This window comes from Dipodomys merriami, unplaced genomic scaffold, assembly GCF_024711535.1.
Source record: "Dipodomys merriami isolate MVZ:Mamm:240054 unplaced genomic scaffold, mDipMer1.0.p SCAF_7, whole genome shotgun sequence".
In the NCBI taxonomy this organism is placed as follows: Eukaryota; Metazoa; Chordata; class Mammalia; order Rodentia; family Heteromyidae; genus Dipodomys; species Dipodomys merriami.
In genome coordinates, this window is record NW_027206290.1 from 13,856,763 (window position 1) to 13,874,495 (window position 17,733).

At 39.5% G+C, this 17,733-nt stretch overlaps 1 protein-coding gene across 5 annotated transcripts in view; it reads left to right on the forward strand.

Annotated features, from left to right (window-relative positions):
- Positions 1-1,980: 1,980 nt before the first annotated feature.
- Positions 1,981-17,733, forward strand: part of Samd13 (sterile alpha motif domain containing 13) — a 38,504-nt gene continuing 22,751 nt past the window's right edge. Inside the window, exons 1-3 of one of the 5 annotated variants that reach the window (XM_070007451.1) lie at positions 5,062-5,231; positions 6,632-6,716; positions 9,812-9,868. Coding sequence is in view for 3 of the 5 variants with exons in the window: in XM_070007450.1 (XP_069863551.1) it covers positions 6,664-6,716 (53 nt within the window). In the remaining 2 variants the exon portion in view is untranslated. Of the gene's footprint in view, positions 2,040-2,940; positions 2,967-5,061; positions 5,232-6,631; positions 6,717-9,811; positions 9,869-17,733 lie in introns of those variants that run through there. The other 4 variants (XM_070007450.1, XM_070007449.1, XM_070007448.1 and 1 more) reach the window with 4 other exon arrangements.

Consider the following 17,733-nt stretch of genomic DNA (forward strand, 5'->3'; position numbering starts at 1 on the left):
AAACCATTAGAATAAGAAAAAAAATACTTTACCATCCATTTGTCTGTTCAAAACTCTTCAACAGCTCCCCATTTCATTAAGAGTGAAAGCCAAAGTCTTTGCAATTTACCTACAAATTCTACATTACCTGCCCCCAATCCAGGGTTACTCTCAGACCTCCCACTCAAACTCCAGTCTCTAATCCATCCACACTTGCAACTTTGCTGTTTCCTCACTTGGAAATTTCAAGGGCATTGGGTTACTAGAGACTGGAGAGGGGACAAGGTAAAGAGTTTGATCAGCTGGTGTATGTATGTAACTATTAAGCAGGAATAATAAATACTAGTGGAATACTCAGCCATGTAGGTCCAACTGTTGACACACCATGTAAAGACAGCCAACAAATGAGCTGTACTGATGATTCAAATTCTACGGTATTGTCATTCACTTTCTGCATTCAAAGAGAATTTAATATATTTCAAGCTGTTTGGAAAACGCTTTATATTTAAATGCAAAATAGATTTCATTCTCAGATAATTAGAAATAGGCTTTCACTGACATGAGTAGAACAAAACAGTATGTATACTATGCAGGATTGTCCTAGGCAAGGGAAGGAGTCTGGCATTTTTGCCCAACATTAGCGTCCCTTCCCAATCACTAGGAAAAGCAAAATTACTCTGGTAAATTTCCAAAACAGCTTGTAGGAGCATTTCTACATCTAGAGTCCTCTTTTCTGTTGTCCCTGGCTACCTCACCACTGTGGTTGACTGTGTTGACAAGTTCCTCCTCACCACTTCCTCCTTCCTTGGCTCTCCTGTCACTCAACCTTACAGTATTTGCTTTCTGCCTTCACCGAGATCTTTCTGTAGATAATAATAGTAGCTAAAATGATTTGAGAGCTTATCATGTGCCAGACACTATTCTAAGCACTTCCCATCTATTTTAATCTGCCCTGCCACTTCACAACTATTATTACACAATTATTATATTTTAAAGAGGCAAAGAGATTTAGGAAGATTAAATAACCTACCTCAGGTCACAGAACTAACTCAGAAGTGACAATACCAAGATCCCAGGGTCACTAAAATCTGTTTTGCTTTCTTCTTGACATAGCTTTTTCATATTATCTCTAGTCTTCTCAAAATCTATTGAATCTCCATCTCTATACCACTGCATTTTGCTTTCCCTTGTACTCTTCCAATTCACAGTTGATTCGTTTATTTTCTTTATGTACTGTAGAGTTATTCATCTGTTATTTCAAGAAAATCCCTTGTTTTGCTGTGTCCATCAAACCTGACCCCAGCCCTCCTTCTCCTCGCTACCTCCTTGCTAAGGACAGGGCTGGAGAAGGCACTGACTCCAACCTCCACGGGTGCATCTTTAGCTTTCTTTCTGCTGAGATCCCCTGGTGGCTTTATGGTTCTAATGGAATGAAAGTGCTTTGCCACACGTGCCGTAGGTAGAGAGTCTACAAGTACAAGATGTAACTATTCCTCTTCCCGTGGCAGGCTAAGGGCTTCCACAGTTACTCAGTGAGCAACAGAACAGGTGTTGTAGGAGAGAACGCTACACGTGAGTTCAGAGTGAAGGAAGAACAGCCCTAAATTATACGAAGTCAGTCCGGGAATCTTTCATCATTACTGACCAAAGTCCAGCTTAACACTACAGCCGAGTGATCGGGAGCCAGCAAGACAGGAAGGCAAGGGTCTGAACCTGACAGCCAGCACTTGAAACACCTTTTTAGGGGTGTAGGGTCCTCTTCACCGTCCAGCTCCCTGCCAGTTTGAAGTTCCTGCGAACGTCCTCCCTCAGGCTGCCAAGGTCCCAGAGCCGATCCCCTCCCTTCTGGTCTTGGCTTCTGGAGTTTCCGATCCCTTTCCACCCCTCCGCCTTTCCCTTACCAGACATCCCACCCCACCCCACCCCCCCGCCCCGCAACCGCGGAGGACTACAACTCCCAGCATACCGCGCGCGCCCGTCGTTGTCTGGGGGCTCAGCGCGTGGCGGGCGCCCCTCCCCGCGCTGCGCGGGGCAAACCTCCCGGCGCGGCCATGCGGGAGGTAAGTGAGGGGCGCGGGCGAGCGGCGAGGGTCTGCAAACGCGCCCGCCCGGTCCCCCTTTCCGGGATGAAAGGAAGTGAAGAACTCCTGCAGAAGGGAGGACACGAAGTGACCCCTCGCGCCGCCTGTCCCCCGGTCCTGTCCGCGGTGTCCGGCGGCTCGTGGTGCCCCGAGTGCGGACGGTCGCTCGGGGCGGAGCGCGCCCAGCGCGGGCCGAGGGGCAGAGCGCGCGGGACCGGCCGACGGGGGCCCCTCCGCGCCCTCTGCCCAACTTCCCCGGGAGCCCCGGAGCCCAAGAGCGACCGCACTGTGTCCCGGCCCAGCGAAAGTCCTAGCTAGAACTTTCCCCCTTCCTGTCCGGCGCCACGCCTCTAGGGGGGCGCTCGGGTCCCGGAGACCGGGGGAGCGGCGGCCTCGGCGCGGCCTCGCGGCACCCTGCCCCTTCCCCGGGGAGGGGGCGCGGCCCGCCCGCGCCGTCCACGCGCCCCTCCTGCGCTTGACCCGCCCTCGAGTGACGGGGAGCCGGGGCGCCCGGAGCCCACCACCGGGGACTGCGGCGCCGGCCGGCGGCCCCTTTGGACCCCATCTGTGGTCGTCAATAAAAGCAGCCAATCAAGGCACCATCTCTCTCTTTCTCTTCGGACCTGTCTCCTACCCCCCCCCCCCAAAAAAAAAGAAAATGGTTTTCTCCAGAATTCTGAAGGCAAGTCCTCCTCGATCCGCATGCTGGATCAGAACCACAATCCTGTAACACTTGGATAGCTCACCACATCCAGTTACCACACAGCACTCGCCGCGTAGTGTACTCTGCATATACCTATCATCACCCCAAAGGGGTGGAGTGAGGGAGGGAGTGGGTGAGGGCTAGTATGTTCTACGTATGTAGAGTCAGAGTGTCAGTTCATTACTACAGTCAGAAAGTAGCTGGTAAGTGAAACCTCTTGTCATTTATAATGCCTTCGTGGGGTTTACCTTAGAAGAAATGGGACTGATTTCCTGGAATACTTACTGAAACCCCTGTTCTTGTTTAAGAGGCAAACTTTTGATCGCAGCAGGGAAGACAGGAGAGGATATCCTTTTCTATAGTCTAGGAAGATTCTATGGAGAAACTTCACAGAATCCACATGCTTTTGTTCAGAACAGTGCTGCCAGAGCACCTTCCTGCTTCCTTGTCTGGAACTCACAGCCCAGTTCCCTTCCATTTGGATTTCGTTGGAGAACAGTTCAGGAACTTCACACCAAGTCCCAAAACATAGTAGATGTGTTGGTGAAAGATCTCTTTATCTCTATAAAAGTTGCGCACGCAGGCCTCGTGTGTGTGTGTGTGTGTGTGTGTGTGTGTGTGTGTGTGTGTGTGTGTGCAGGCCTCGTGTGTGTGTGTGTGTGTGTGTGTGTGTGTGTGTGTGTGTGTGTGTGTGTGTACATGCTACTACTGGGTCCTGAATCAGGGCCTGGGTATTCTCCCTTTACGGCTTGAGCTCCACCGTTGGAGCCACAGTTCCACTTCTGGCATTTTGTGGGTCTATTGGAGATAGTCTCACTGTCTTTCCTGCCCATGCTGGATTTGAACCATGATCCTCAGATCTCAGCCTCCTCAGTAGGTAGGATCATATAGGCATGAGCCACCTGTGCCCAGCAAAAAGTCTCATCAGTTTTGATTAACAGTGGTGATGTATCCACATGCCAGACTCATGCTCAAAAAAGGATTCCCAATGATATCTGAACATTTAGAGTTGGTGCTTAAATTATGATTTCCATGGCACAGGGGTTAAGAAAATATTTGAGATGTTTCTCAGGGATGGCCTTTTTGGAAGTTGAAGATTTCTATCATTCTTGGAATAAGTAAAGGGAATTGACTTGGGAATTTGAACTTTGGAACTGACATCCCAAACTGAGATCAGAGTTACTGGTCACTTAGTCTCCTCAAAGATTATTAAGGAAAAGGGGGGGTTGTAATTATTTTTGTCCTCCATTCTTCCTAGTTTATACATTGTCACAGAACTTTTTCTAGGAACTTGTATTCTGCTTCCTAGTTTGAGTGCTGTTATGAATCTCTTGACTTAAAAGCATCCAAATATGACTGGTGTTTATTTAAATTAGACAAGCATATGTTTTCTGGGTATTTGCCAAACATTTATGAGAAGTGAATATTCTCTAGAAATGGTTCCCAGCAAAGCCAGGGAACTGTGATGTTAACCACGGTAATTTAAATAAAAGGTATCACTTAGACTGCATTTCACTTTATAATCTTCTAAACTGGGGCTTAGGATAATATTGGGAAACACTGAGTTTTGAGGTTTGCAAGTACCTTCTTATGTAAATGTGACTCATCCAGTACCAAGTGTTCTGCAGGTTATAAATATTGGTTGTATTCATTGGATTATGCTTTTTACCCAACTGGGATAAACAAAATTAAACATCACAAAACTGTTCTTTTGTAGAATAAAGTTTTGTTTGTTTCAGCTTAACATTTTGTTAGCTTCATTGGGTAGGATGAAATAAAAAGTTTGGCTGTTTTTAGGAGATTTGTTTTTCTGTTTTGCATCCTCTTTTAAAGATGCTATTTCCTGCAAAATGAAGTAGAGAAATTTATTGCTGGGCACTGTTTTTCTTGTTCTTACAAAGAGATTGCTTAAAAGCCAGCTCTGGGAACTTTGTCCATGGCTCTGTCAGGGAAAAGTAATATAGGTCTATAGCTTCTAAGTGTTCACTCAGTATAACCCAGAAGCAACCCTGAGTTCTTATTCTTCCAACAGTGGAGAAAAAGAAATAGTTTGAAATGTGACATTCATGCTCAGAGCAACTGATGCCAGCAACGATGAAGGGGAGGAAGGAAATAAACTATTAAGACAGATTGTTTTCCTTTGCACTACACAAGTGCAGGGAAGAATACTGCCGTGTTTGGACTTGGGGTTCATTCACTTCCGCTAATTGTGCTGGGGGTAGTTAGCCCAAGTGAACAGGCACACTGTAGCTTTAAAAAGTCAGCCATGAACCAGAAGGCAGTTGGTGCAGCTTGTGTGTGATTCCTAACGTCATGTTGGCTGAGAGCCAGCCTGGTTTTATTTCACTGTGTCAAATTGTACCTCCTATTGAATTCCTTTGCCAGCCTACTTTGTGAAAGAAAACATTGGGGTTTCTTTGGCTGTTCTTGATAAACGTTTAAAAATGATATATTTTAGTTGCTTATAGGTAGGTTTTCTTTTTACTTTTCCACAGAAAAAAGAAATATAATAGTAATAATAATAAGACAATGTAGTGTGATGTTGCAGAGTATCATTGTGAGTGTTTTGTTTTGGTTTGGTTTCTGAGATGCTTAGAAAATGGTGAATATGTAAACTGTTTCCAACTGAAGTGCAGTCATTCTTTTAGCACTATCTTCCTGTCTACTCTGGAACGAACGGGCTGTGAATGTATGCTAATATCTCTATGTATATTAAGTGGTGGGTTTCTTTAGAAATGATCTAAGTGGCTTAGTGACTGGAAGTTTGTGTGTGTGTGTGTGTGTGTGTGTGTGTGTGTGTGTGTGTGTGTGTGTGTGTGTTCAGGAGTGAGATTATCCCACACTTAGAGTATTATTTGTTAATTACTTCTCTAACAGTGATAAAAATCTGTGACTATACTAAACGATGCACTTGCCATGTCAGAGTAATCCTCCCCGGAGAAGGAGTGCCGAACTAGAAAGTGATTCCAGAGGAAATGTATTTAATTTATGGCTTCTGCTGAATAAGAGCAGGCATGTTTTGGGACTAGTTTTTCCTTTTCTTTTTTCCCTTCCCTTTTTTTTTCCTTCGGGAGGCATTTTTTTTTGTAGCTGTTGTATCTTGTTAATTATATGTTAATTGTGGAGGATTTTTATTTTTCACAGTTCTTATCCTACAAACAAAAAGAGTGATAGGTGCTACTATACCTCCTTCAACGTTTTGATGATTTTACATAAATCCAGAGAGCTGTGTAACACAATACACACACACACACACACACACACACACAGTACCACATTTCTGTGCTGAAGGCTACCTGGTATTTTTGTGAGCTTCCTACTTTACCACAGTCTGGCTATCTCCTGATCGTTTTTTGAGGCTTTCGTTGAGAATTTGTGAGGTAGAGGAGCACTTGCAACAAAAGCTTAAATGCTCTTCTGCATTGTAATGAAAGCTCAAAGCAGGAGTGGACACACACACACACACAATCAGTGAAAGAAAAGAAAATCACAGCTCAAGATGGGAGAGAAAGGGAATTGTTTTTCTACTTTGACTCATTTACTAGTTGCAATGTCTTAAGTAAGAGCTTGGCACCCTGAGGCAGCCAGGTCACACAGCACTTGTTTTTGAAGACAGATTTTGTTTCATTTGCAAATGTTTATTGTGGAAGTCAGGAGTGCCAGGAGGATGAAAGCACCCCAGTCCTTCCTCCAGCTCCTTAGGTTTAATCACATCTCTCCCAATTGCTGGAGAAACTGGAGATTTAAGCAAACATTCATGGACTGGTGTGAAGCTGTTGAAGGGGATCATTATGCTTCCGATTCAGAATATATATTTTCCTCTCACTTTCTAAGAATTAAACACAAGCTTTTCTCCCTTATTGATTAGTTGCTGAAGTAAAGGAACCCTGCAGCCTTCCCATGCTATCTGTTGACATGGAAAACAAGGAAAATGGCTCTGTCGGTGTAAAAAAGTAAGTGAAGCTATGGAACAAAAGGGACTTGGTTTCTGTTTTCATCTTCCTTCCTTACCTGCCACAATACACAGGTCTGGGCTGTCTTGGTTTATCTCCACCAGCTCCCTTATTCCCTCTAACTCCAATTGGCTTCTTCTGTATTCTGTTTCTAAGACAGTGCTCACTCAGACATCAAAATGTGCCTCAGAGGTTAACATAGCAAGCAGGCAGGGGATCAAAGAGGGTTATGGATTCCAACTCTGAATTTTCTGAATTGAGACAAAAACTGAGCTTACATAGACTCTGCCTTCCAAGTCCATATGCTACTAGCCAGAGAAAGCTCAGAAAATACAGTCTTTCAGAATTGGGAGCTATTGTTGGGGGTGGGGGGATGGGAGAGGACAAGGTTACATCAGAATACTAAGTTTTACTAACTCCTCTGCTCTGTTTTTTTTTTTATAATAACTTTCTTGAGTATATGACAAATTTCTGATTATATTTATTGCATAAGGGCTGTACACTTGATTCTTTTAAATAGGGAAGTTCAGTCGAATAACATAGCATAATATTCTAAAACATAACAAAAGACTAACTGGCAAAGTACCTGAGAGTATATGGAAAAAATGCAAATGCTTATTTAGACATTCTATTGGGTTCTATTGGTGTTGTACCCATTTTGATTACAAGGAAAAGTAAGTTCCAAGGATGTTACCTATTTCACTTCTTTCTGTGTCATTTAGTTTAAAATTGTTGTCAACTTGCAGTTTGAAGGGAAATAAATAAAATCCCTAGAAGCTGTGATAATCAAATGAGGAGGGAACATCTTCCTGTTTATAAATAGTGTATTTTGCTTCACAAAAAAATTACATTGAAAATTAATGGAGTACAGTTTTTAAAAGGCTCAGTAATTTTTAATATCAATTTCATATATCCATGCTTATTCCCATTCTGAAACTTCAGGCTAGGTAGATGTAAAACAAGTGACAGAAAATGATGCTTCCTCACAAGGTGAGCAAGTACTACTTGTAGTCCTTGCAGCCATGATGGAAATACTTCATACTCGTGCTGTACAGAATAGTAATCACTAGCTCCATGTGGCTGTTAGCATATTTGAAATGTGGTTAGTGTAACTGATGAACTGAACTTTTCATTGAACTTAATTTAAAAATTAACTTAGTTGAAATATAATGTACATGTAGCAAATTACATATACTTAAGAGATAAATTAGTAAGTTTTGCCAGGAACTGGAGAGTGATGCCTACCTGAGAGGTGCCAATCTATGGAGAATCATGGTTCCTAGCCAATGTGGGGGGAAATCATGTTAGTATATCATCAGTATAATGACATGTGCCTGTTATCCTAGTTACAAGGAAGGCTGAAAACAGGAGGATCACAGTTCCAGGTCACTTGTGGCAAAATAGTGTGTAAGACTCCATTTCAACAGAAAAAAGTTCAGCATGGTGGCATATGACTATCATCTAGCTCTGGTGACAAGCATAAATAAAAGAATCATGATCCAGGCTAGCCTGGACAAAAAAAGCAAGATGTTATCTCAAAATAACCAGATCAAAAAGGCCTAGTGGCTTAAGTAGTGGCTTAAGTAGTACAACACCTCTACTGACTAAATGCCAGTGGTGTTCCTCTCCAACAGTGACTACCAAAAATGTCTCTAGCCTTGTTAAGTGTTCTTGAGGGACAAAATCATCTCCAGTTGAGAACCACTACTTTAGCTAACCTCTACGTTAAGAAGGACAACAGGGTGGCTCCTAGGAACTTTTGCTTAAATGTCTTTATAAAAAAGTATGTATTTAAAAATATTTCAATTGAGATTTTTTTCTGCTTGTTTTATATTTCAGAGAGAATAATAAAGGGAAAGGAATAATAAAGTAAATGTGACAAAATAGCAACAATTTGGGGGACTCTGGGTAAAGGTCATTAGAGTTTTGCACTATATTTGACTTTTGTATTAGTCTGAAATTGTTTTAGAAAACCCTATAAGAATAAAGGCATTTAATTAGCAAGTCACTGGAAGCTCACACCTGTAATCCTAGCTACTCAGAAGACTGAGATTTAAGGATCATGGTTCAAAGCCAGCTTGGGCAGGAAAGTCTGTGAAACTCTTATCTCCAATTAAGCACCAAAAAGCCAGAAGTAGAGCTGGGACTCAAGCGATAGAGCACCGGCCTTGAGAAAAAAAAAGTTCAAGGACAGCACTCAAGCCTTTTATTCAAGCCACGGAACCAGCACAAATAGACAACTAATTAATTCAAAAAGAAAATGCATTTTTCATTAGTAAGGAAACAATACTCCTGGGGCTGGGAAGGTGGCTCAGTGGTAGAGCGCTTGCCTTGCATGCATGAGGCCCTGGGTTTGATTCCTCAGCACCACATAAGCAAAAAGAAAAAAGCCGGAGGTGGCACTGTGGCTCAAGTGGTAGAGCACTAGCCTTGAGCTGAAGAGCTGAGGGACAGCTCCAAGGCCCAGAGTTCAGTCCCCATGACCGGACCCCACCCCCCCAAAAAAAGGAAATAATACTATACCAGGGGTAAGGAATCATGACATTGTAATGGTTTTCAACTTTGAGTTCAGAAGAGTTAGGTTTAATCTTGCTTTTGTTTCTTAGCTGAAGAATAGTGAATAATCATGTTATTTATCTAGGTGTCTTCTCAATTATAAAATAGAAATGAAGAGTTGTGAGGATCAAAAGCAAACAGTTGTAAATTTTGTAATGAACACTAGTGATAGTCTTTATTTCCCAGTTCAGAAAACATCAGAGTACCTACTATATACCATATATATATAACATATATTGTAGTCATTTTCTTTCCAAGCACTATTTAATCATTGCCACATATTTTAAATCCTTTAACAAAGGTAGTTAACTAGAGCTCGGCTATTTGAAAATCACATAGGAAAATGACAAATTCCCCAAGATACCTTTTTTCCCCCTCAGTACAATTTCTGTTACAACTGTGCTTCACTCCATCCCATACATAGACATGGGTCTGGTTTTAGACAGTCTTGGGGTGTACTTATTCGTAGGCTAGAGCTTAAGCTCTTGTGTCATTGCTGCAAGAAGAGGAAAAAGAATGATCACAATTTCTAATTTCAGGCCTCTGATTTGGAAAACTTGACCTAAATGTGTGAATATTATCTTGCAAAATTTAAGGTAACATAATATAGAATTTTACCTTTCTTTCATCTGTTTATTTCTGCTCAAGTCTCCAAGCTTGACCCCAAAAATCTTTAGATTTCTAGAGTGAATCCTTGTAAGATCTCTTATTAATTCTTTAGGAGTCAATATGGTGTTGGCATGACAGTCAAGGCTTAGAATGAACTCATTTGACAGACAAGATTAAGCAGATTTTATGTTCGCTTTATGGTTAGGGTCTTGAACAGTGATGTCTACAAATGAATATGAAAAACATAATCAGAAACATGATAGAAAAATGGCCAAAATGTAAGAAAATATTCAAAAGAAGAAAGTATATGTATAACCAATTGATACATGAGGAAATGTTCATTATTGTTAGTAACCAAGAAAATGAAAATTAAGATCCTATGACAGTCCCACTCAGAATATATTTTAAAATATGAAAATGCCAATCATTAGACATAATACCGAGATAATGGTCTCCTGGACTTTGCTGCTCAGGCTATCTTTGAACCACAGTCCTCAGATCTCAGCCTCCTGAGTAGCTAGCTACATTATAGGATATAATGGGAATGTAAATTGGCAAGGTATCTTTGGAAAAAAGTTTTGTGTTATTTTCTAATGTCAAATGATGAAATATTATAACCCAGCAATACTATTGGATATGTAGCAATGATGTCTAACAGAAATAAAACCTAAGCCACACATGTAGTTTAACTTGTGTAATACAATATTAATTAAAATTAATTTTATATTGTTATATAGGTTAAATGAAACTTATATAAATCATGTATATAATTAATATAATATATTAATGTGATTATGTTAATTGAATTGCATGCTATTTATATACTATTACAATAAATTAGAATTAAATTAAATTTCACAAACATTTTATTAACTCAATCAAAAATTCTATTTTGACATGTGATCACCATAACACTATGAAATACTTTACAGTTTTGTACTAAACTTTCTAAAGTCGTTTTGTATACTTATATCTCATTGAACATGAACCTTTCATTAGAAACAATAGATCTGCATTTAGATTTCATAAGATTTGCAATTGAAAAGCCATCAAATACTCATCTAGTTATAAGTATACTTAAAGTTTTCTAGTAACTAAAGTACCAAAAAGTATTTTCACACCATTAGCATAAATGGTTATCTTGATTTGACTTTGGAGTAAAAGCATATTGGCTTCAAAACTATATATGTTCAATAAATTTACTAATACACATACCAATTCAACATTCTTAACACTGATAATAAATTGATAAGCAGCTGTGAGTTTATGAGTCAGTAATTTATTCAAACTCTTTTTAGTTTATTCATGTTAGAAAAATTTCCAAAAGTATTGATTGTATTAAATGCTGAAAAGTTGCTTTTTCAATTCTTGTAGCTATGTAGTTAGGTCACAAATCTGCTTTTCTTTGTCTTAGAACTTCAAATTTAGTTCATTCATATGCAATGTGATATCAATACATGAACATAAATTACTCTTGCAATGTTTGTCCCTAATTCTTGAATATTTGGCAGCTGTTACTCTTATTTAATAAAATCTTGAGTTGTAACAGCACTGTAAATATATTTATATCTACTTTTTTGTGTGTGCTGGTCTGGGGCTTGAACTCAGATGATCCTGGGCTCTGTCCCTAAGCTTTTTGTGCTGCAGATTAGCATTTTACCACTGGAGCCACAGCTCCACTTCCGGCTGTTTTGGGTAGTAAATTGGAAACAAAAATGCCACAGATTTTCCTTCCAGGGCTGGCCTCAAACTGCAATCTTCAGATCTCAGTCTCCTGAGATTACAGGCATAAGCCACCAGCACCTCGCAGTACTGTACATATTTACAAAAATATCTCATGACTGAACCAGTAAGCCGTGGCAAAAAAGATAATTAAATTCAACCTTTTCCATTTATTTTAAAATTTCTAATAACTAGCTTTATAAATACATGCTGAATGATTTAAACAATGGTATCTATGACACTTTTCAAGAATCAACTTAAGTAAACTGGACATAAATAACAGATGGTACAATAAAATAATAAAGGAAACTTTGGCCTCTTAGTTTTTTTTTGCTTTTATTTTTACTTAACATGATTAAAACACCATTGGCTGAGATTGAATTTTTTTTTCATATCTAGCTGAAGTTCTTTGATAAAAGAGATTGATTTAAAAGTATCTAAAACATGAATTCAGCTTCTCAGGTTAAAAATTTCCATTTCTTCATAAGGTTGGAAGGCTTTTGAGTAAAGCATACCTGAATTATTAATTGGGCAGCATCTTTTATGTTGCACTTTCATCTAAAGCTAAAGAAAAGTATATGTGATTTTTCAAGTTTTAATCAGCTTATCTTAGGTTCTGTTAGAACCTTCTGTTCTTCAGGCAGTGATCTGATAAATCAGTTGCAAAGTCTTTTACTTTTTGTGAAGTACCTTTTTCTCATAGTTTTACAAAATTTCTATACCTGAAATAATCATATGTCCATTGAAAAATTATTTCCTTTTGTATGTAAGAATACAAATCATATATGCCTGTACAAAGTGACCAACTCAGATTCTGTTTTAAAATCTCTTTTAAAATGTTTTCTTGGGTGTTTAATTTTTACTTCATCAATTCCTTTTTTTGCTTTTAATGCCACTGTTTTGCAAACATAAAAACAGCAGTTTATAGCTTCTTCCACTTCCCATTTTTCTTTATGATTCCTATACTAATTTCTTTTTTTTTTTCTTTTTTTTCTGTCTGGTTGTGGGGCCTGAACTCTGGGCCTGGGCGCTGTCCCTCAGCTCTTCAGCTCAAGGCTAGTGCTCTACCACTTGAGCTACAGCACCACTTCCGGCTTTTTTTTTTCTGCTTATGTGGTGCTGAGGAATCGAACCCAGGGCCTCATGCATGCAAGGCAAGCGCTCTACCACTGTGCCACCTTCCCAGCCCTCCTATACTAATTTCTTTACCTCTCAATTCTGCCTCTTTTCTTTCAATTTGTCTGCTTATTAAATTTACTTCCTGGCAGTATTGAGGTTTGAATTCAGGCCCTCAAACTTGCTAGATAGGCACTCTATTATTTCAGCCACACCTATAACCGTGTGTGTGTGTGTGTGTGTGTGTGTGTGTGTGTGTGTGTGTGTGTGTGTGTGTGTGTTTCAGTTATTTTTAAAATAAGAGCTCCTGTTGTTTGCTTAAGACTGACATTAGGCATGAACCACAACACCCAGCTTATTGGTCAAGATGGAGCCTCATATGTGTGTACATGTATATATATATGTGTGTGTGTGTGTGTGTGTACATGTATCATACATATGTGTGTGTATGTGTTTTGTCTTGCTTGACCTCAAAACTATGATCATCCCATTCTCTACCTCCTAAGTAAATGAAACTACATCCAGAGTGGCTTGGAATATAGGAGTAAATCATTGCACTTGGCTTGCCTGTCTAGGTTTATTTTAACTGAAGATATGTATGCAGTATTAAAACCATAACACATATACCAGTTTAATTCCAGAAAGATGTAGAAATGAATCTTCATAATCCATACTGTCTAAACACACTCAACCTGAACATTATCTAGATGCACAAGAATATGTCATTTGAACTGAGTGAGTACATGGATATAAACGATATGGGCAATGTGTGTATCTATAATAGTAGGGAGGACATACGAATCTGATGTGTGAACTTCAGCTCAACAATGCCATAAGGACTGAACAGTACAATATAGTCATAAGAAAATAGTGGAATTATATTTAATAGAGACACATTTGTACTACTTCAGGTTTTTAAATTGATAAGAGAACCAAGTCACCTTAAAATGTGGGTCCCTCAGTCAAATGTCAACTGCTCAGTAGCCACATACGGATTGCCATATTGGAAAGAGCAAGTGCATACTCAAGGGCAACGCTTTACAATGTACCAGGAGGAAAGTTAAAAGGAGATGAGAGTGAGAATGAGTTTCCCATGTGGAAGAGCACATGGGTGTAGGGCTGAGCCTCAGACACATGCACTTGTCAGGATTCTACTGTTTATTTTGCCTGGTGGGTTCATGGATCTTTATTGTGTTAGTGAAAAAAATTGAATAATCACAGTACTACAGAAAAAAATTGCTAAGTAAATAAATGGAAGCTATCTTAATAGTCTAGAATACACCCTTCTAGATAGTTTTTATTTTATCCATATCTATGCACATATGTGCTCACACAGAACTGCTCTTCAAAAAGGGACTAAGATGAAGCAAATGGAGAAAAATGACATTGAATATTTGTGATTTAGACAGATAATTATACATATTATAACCAGCATTTGTTTTAGAATTTAGTAAAAAATCTAAATTGGTCTAACATGGTTAATTGTTAGTGTTAAGAGCAATTCATGTTCTTAGATTAATCTAAAGTCTTTATATCAGGCTGGAGGTGAAGCTCAAGTGCTAGAATACCTGCCTAAATTTTCTTTATATGAAATCCATAAAAGCATATCATATGATTCCGTTTGTTCAGTAAAAACTTACAATGAAAGGCGCACTAATTTATTTTGAGATAAGAGCTCACTAACTTTTGCCTAGCCTAGTATTGAACTGTAATATTTCTGTCTCTGCTTACTGAATAGATGTATACAGTCTTGTTTCTGAGTTAGGGTCTGATTAAATGTTGCCAAGGCTGGCATCAAACTGTGATCCTTCTATCCTTGTTTCTCAAGTAACTGAAGTTACAAGCATTAACTTCCATGCCATTTAACAAAGCAGTTTATGTATTCAATGCATCTTCATCTGTGTCATCATTTCCACATCTTCAACATCGACCCCCAGTCGAACCACCTGTTCCCATATATTTCTCAATTCTGTGGTATATACAATAAATTCTTGCCTGCATTCTTCTCCCTTCATTCTTCTGTCTCTCTCCCCTGGCCCCTCCCTCCTCTCTTGCAAGTACCCATTTCTTGGTACATATTTTGTTAGGCTTTGGCTTCGTCTTTTTAAAGCATTGCATTATTTGAGCTCTCTATGGAGCCTATTATACTTTGGTTAATTCATTTGTAATCACTTAGCACCTGGTGTGTTTTTTTTCTTAAATTTAATTTTATTGTCAAGATGATGTATAGAGGGGCTACAGTTGGTAAGGTAGTAAGTACATTTCTTGTTGAACATTGTTACCCTTACCCTCATTTTACTCCCACTTTCTCTCCATCCAGTGCCCCCACCCCAAAGTTGGAAAGTTCATTTCCAACATGCTGTCTTGTTGCATAGTCACATTCTAATTACCACAAATGAGGAAAACCATGCAACCTGTGCCCCTCTGGGTCTGGCTTACGTCATTTAAAAGTTTTCCCAGGGGCTGGGAAGGTGGCTCAGTGGCAGAGCGCTTGCCTTGCATGCATGAGGCCCTGGGTTCGATTTCTCAGCACCACATAAGCAAAAAGAAAAAAGCCGCAAGTGGCGCTGTAGCTCAAGTGGTAGAGCACTAGCCTTGAGCTGAAGAGCTGAGGGACAGCGCCCAGGCCCAGAGATCAGGCCCCATGACCAGACCCCCCCCCAAAAAAAAGTTTTTCCAAATTTTTCCATTTCCTTATGAGTGGTACAATATCACTCTTTTTGACAGATAAGTATCTGTACCACATTTTCTTGATCCCTTCATCCATTGAGGAGCATCTGGGCTGATTTCATATCTTGGCTTTGGTAAATAATGCTGCAGTGAATATGATTGTGCTGGTAGCTTTAGTGTGGCCTTGTTTGTGCTCTGTTGGCTTAATACTCAGGGAGTGGAATTTCTGGGGCATAGGGTAGTTCTATGTGTAGTTTTGTGAGGATCCCCTATACTACTTTCCAGAATGGTTGAACAAGAATAGACCTGATAACCAATAGATTAGAAGACTCAGAAATGGTCCCACAGACCTATAGCCATCAAATATTGATAAGGGAGACAAAAACATAGGCTGTAGGAAAGACAGCCTCTTCAACACTATCCAAATGCAGAAAACTAAAACTATGTCCCCTTATACTAGTATCAATTCAAAATGGATTAAAGATCTCAATGTAAGACTAGAGACCAGGAAAATATTTTAAGAAGGATTAGGGGAAACACTAGGGCCCCGATGCACAGGTCAAAACTTTCTAAGATCCAGAATCACAACAAATCAAAGAAAGATTAGATAAATGGGATTGCATCAAGCTTAAAAGACTTTAAAGGAGATGGCTAGCAAACTAAATAGAAAGCCCACAGAATGGGAGAAGATTTTTACCAGCTATACATCAGACAAGAGCATAATATTCAAAATATACTTAGGGTTCAAAAAATTTAACCGGCAAAAAATATACCCTCAGAGAAAAAACAACCCAATTAGCAAATGGACTAATGAGATAAAGAGAGACTTCTCAGAAGAAGAACTGAAAATGGCCAATAGATGTAGGAAGGAATGTTCAACATGGCCATAATGGTAATGCAAATCAAAACAATACTGAGATTCTACTTCACCCCATTATCAAGAAAACTAACAATAACAAATGCTGGCATGGATGTGGCCAAAAGGAAACTCTATACTACTAAGTTTATTCACAGCTAACCATACCTGGAAAGCTAGGAATTAAGTAAAAGAAATTTATGAATTTTTCCTACATCAATTACAAGGCCAGAAGGTAAATGGCAAAGATAAAACATTAGAGTAGGTTTTGAAATTATTATTGCTATTGCTAGAATTTAAAAACTCTACCTTCATTGTGTAGTCATCAACTCACACATAGCAATGTAATAGTTTCTGTTACTTGGTTAAAGCAGTTTGTGCTTCCACTACAGACTCACAACCAATCAGCCCTCCATCTCTAAAGAAAGCCATCATATCCAAGGTTGAATAAATTACCTCACAGAGAATTTGGTTCTTTGCCTAAATGCCTGCTCTGAACCCTCAGGGAAAGAGGAAAAAGGAATTGATAGAAGTGACTGTGGTAATCACTGTCTTCAGCTTTTGTTTTCTTTCTTTTTTTTTTTTTTAATTGTATTTTATTTTATTTGAGAACATACTGTACAGAGGGGCTACAATTACATGGGCAGGATAATGCATACATTTCTTACCAAGCATTGCAGCCTCCTCCTTTGTTTACCCTTCACTTCCCTTCCCCGCCTCCCCCCTCCCCCCACCCAATTTTACCCCCCTCCCCCCACCCAATTATACCCCCCTCCCCCCCCCCCACACCGACATTGTAAAGCTGGTTTTGACATGACATTTTGTACTTCTCATTGTTGCAACAGGTCCACCTGAATCCTTAAACGACTTGTTTGTCCCCATCTCCTCCACATGTTATACTGACATCAAATATAGTGAAAGCGGGGGTTACACTGTGGGGGAGGGACATACAAAGCAACAAAGAAATAATCTTATAAATGCGTTAGAAACACATGCATGAAAGAAACAAAAACATTAAAATACATATTTAAGGGTTCCTAACATCACATTATCTGACCTTTTCCGCTTGACTCATACCTATACTAGATATTGCAAATAAGGGAAACCATGGGACCTATGCTTCTTTGGGCCTGGCTTACTTCACTTAATATAATTTTTTCCAAACCTTTTGTTTTCTTATTCCTAAACCTGTTTCTCCTCCAGCATCATATAAATAATCATCATTCTTGTTTGCATGTTCTTTGAAAGCAGTAAGAGGCTTTTATCCAATATGATAAATGGTGGAAGAGTTTGAGAAGGATTAGCATTCCTTAAAATATTGGTAAACGAGGCAGGAGAGGGAAGGGATAGTGGGAGAAAAACAAAGAAAGGGGTAATAGTGCTCCACAAGAAATGTACTCATTGCCTTACTCATGCAATTGTAATCCATCTGTACAGCATCTTTACAATAAAATATTAAAAAAATTGGTAAAATTCTCCAGTGAAACC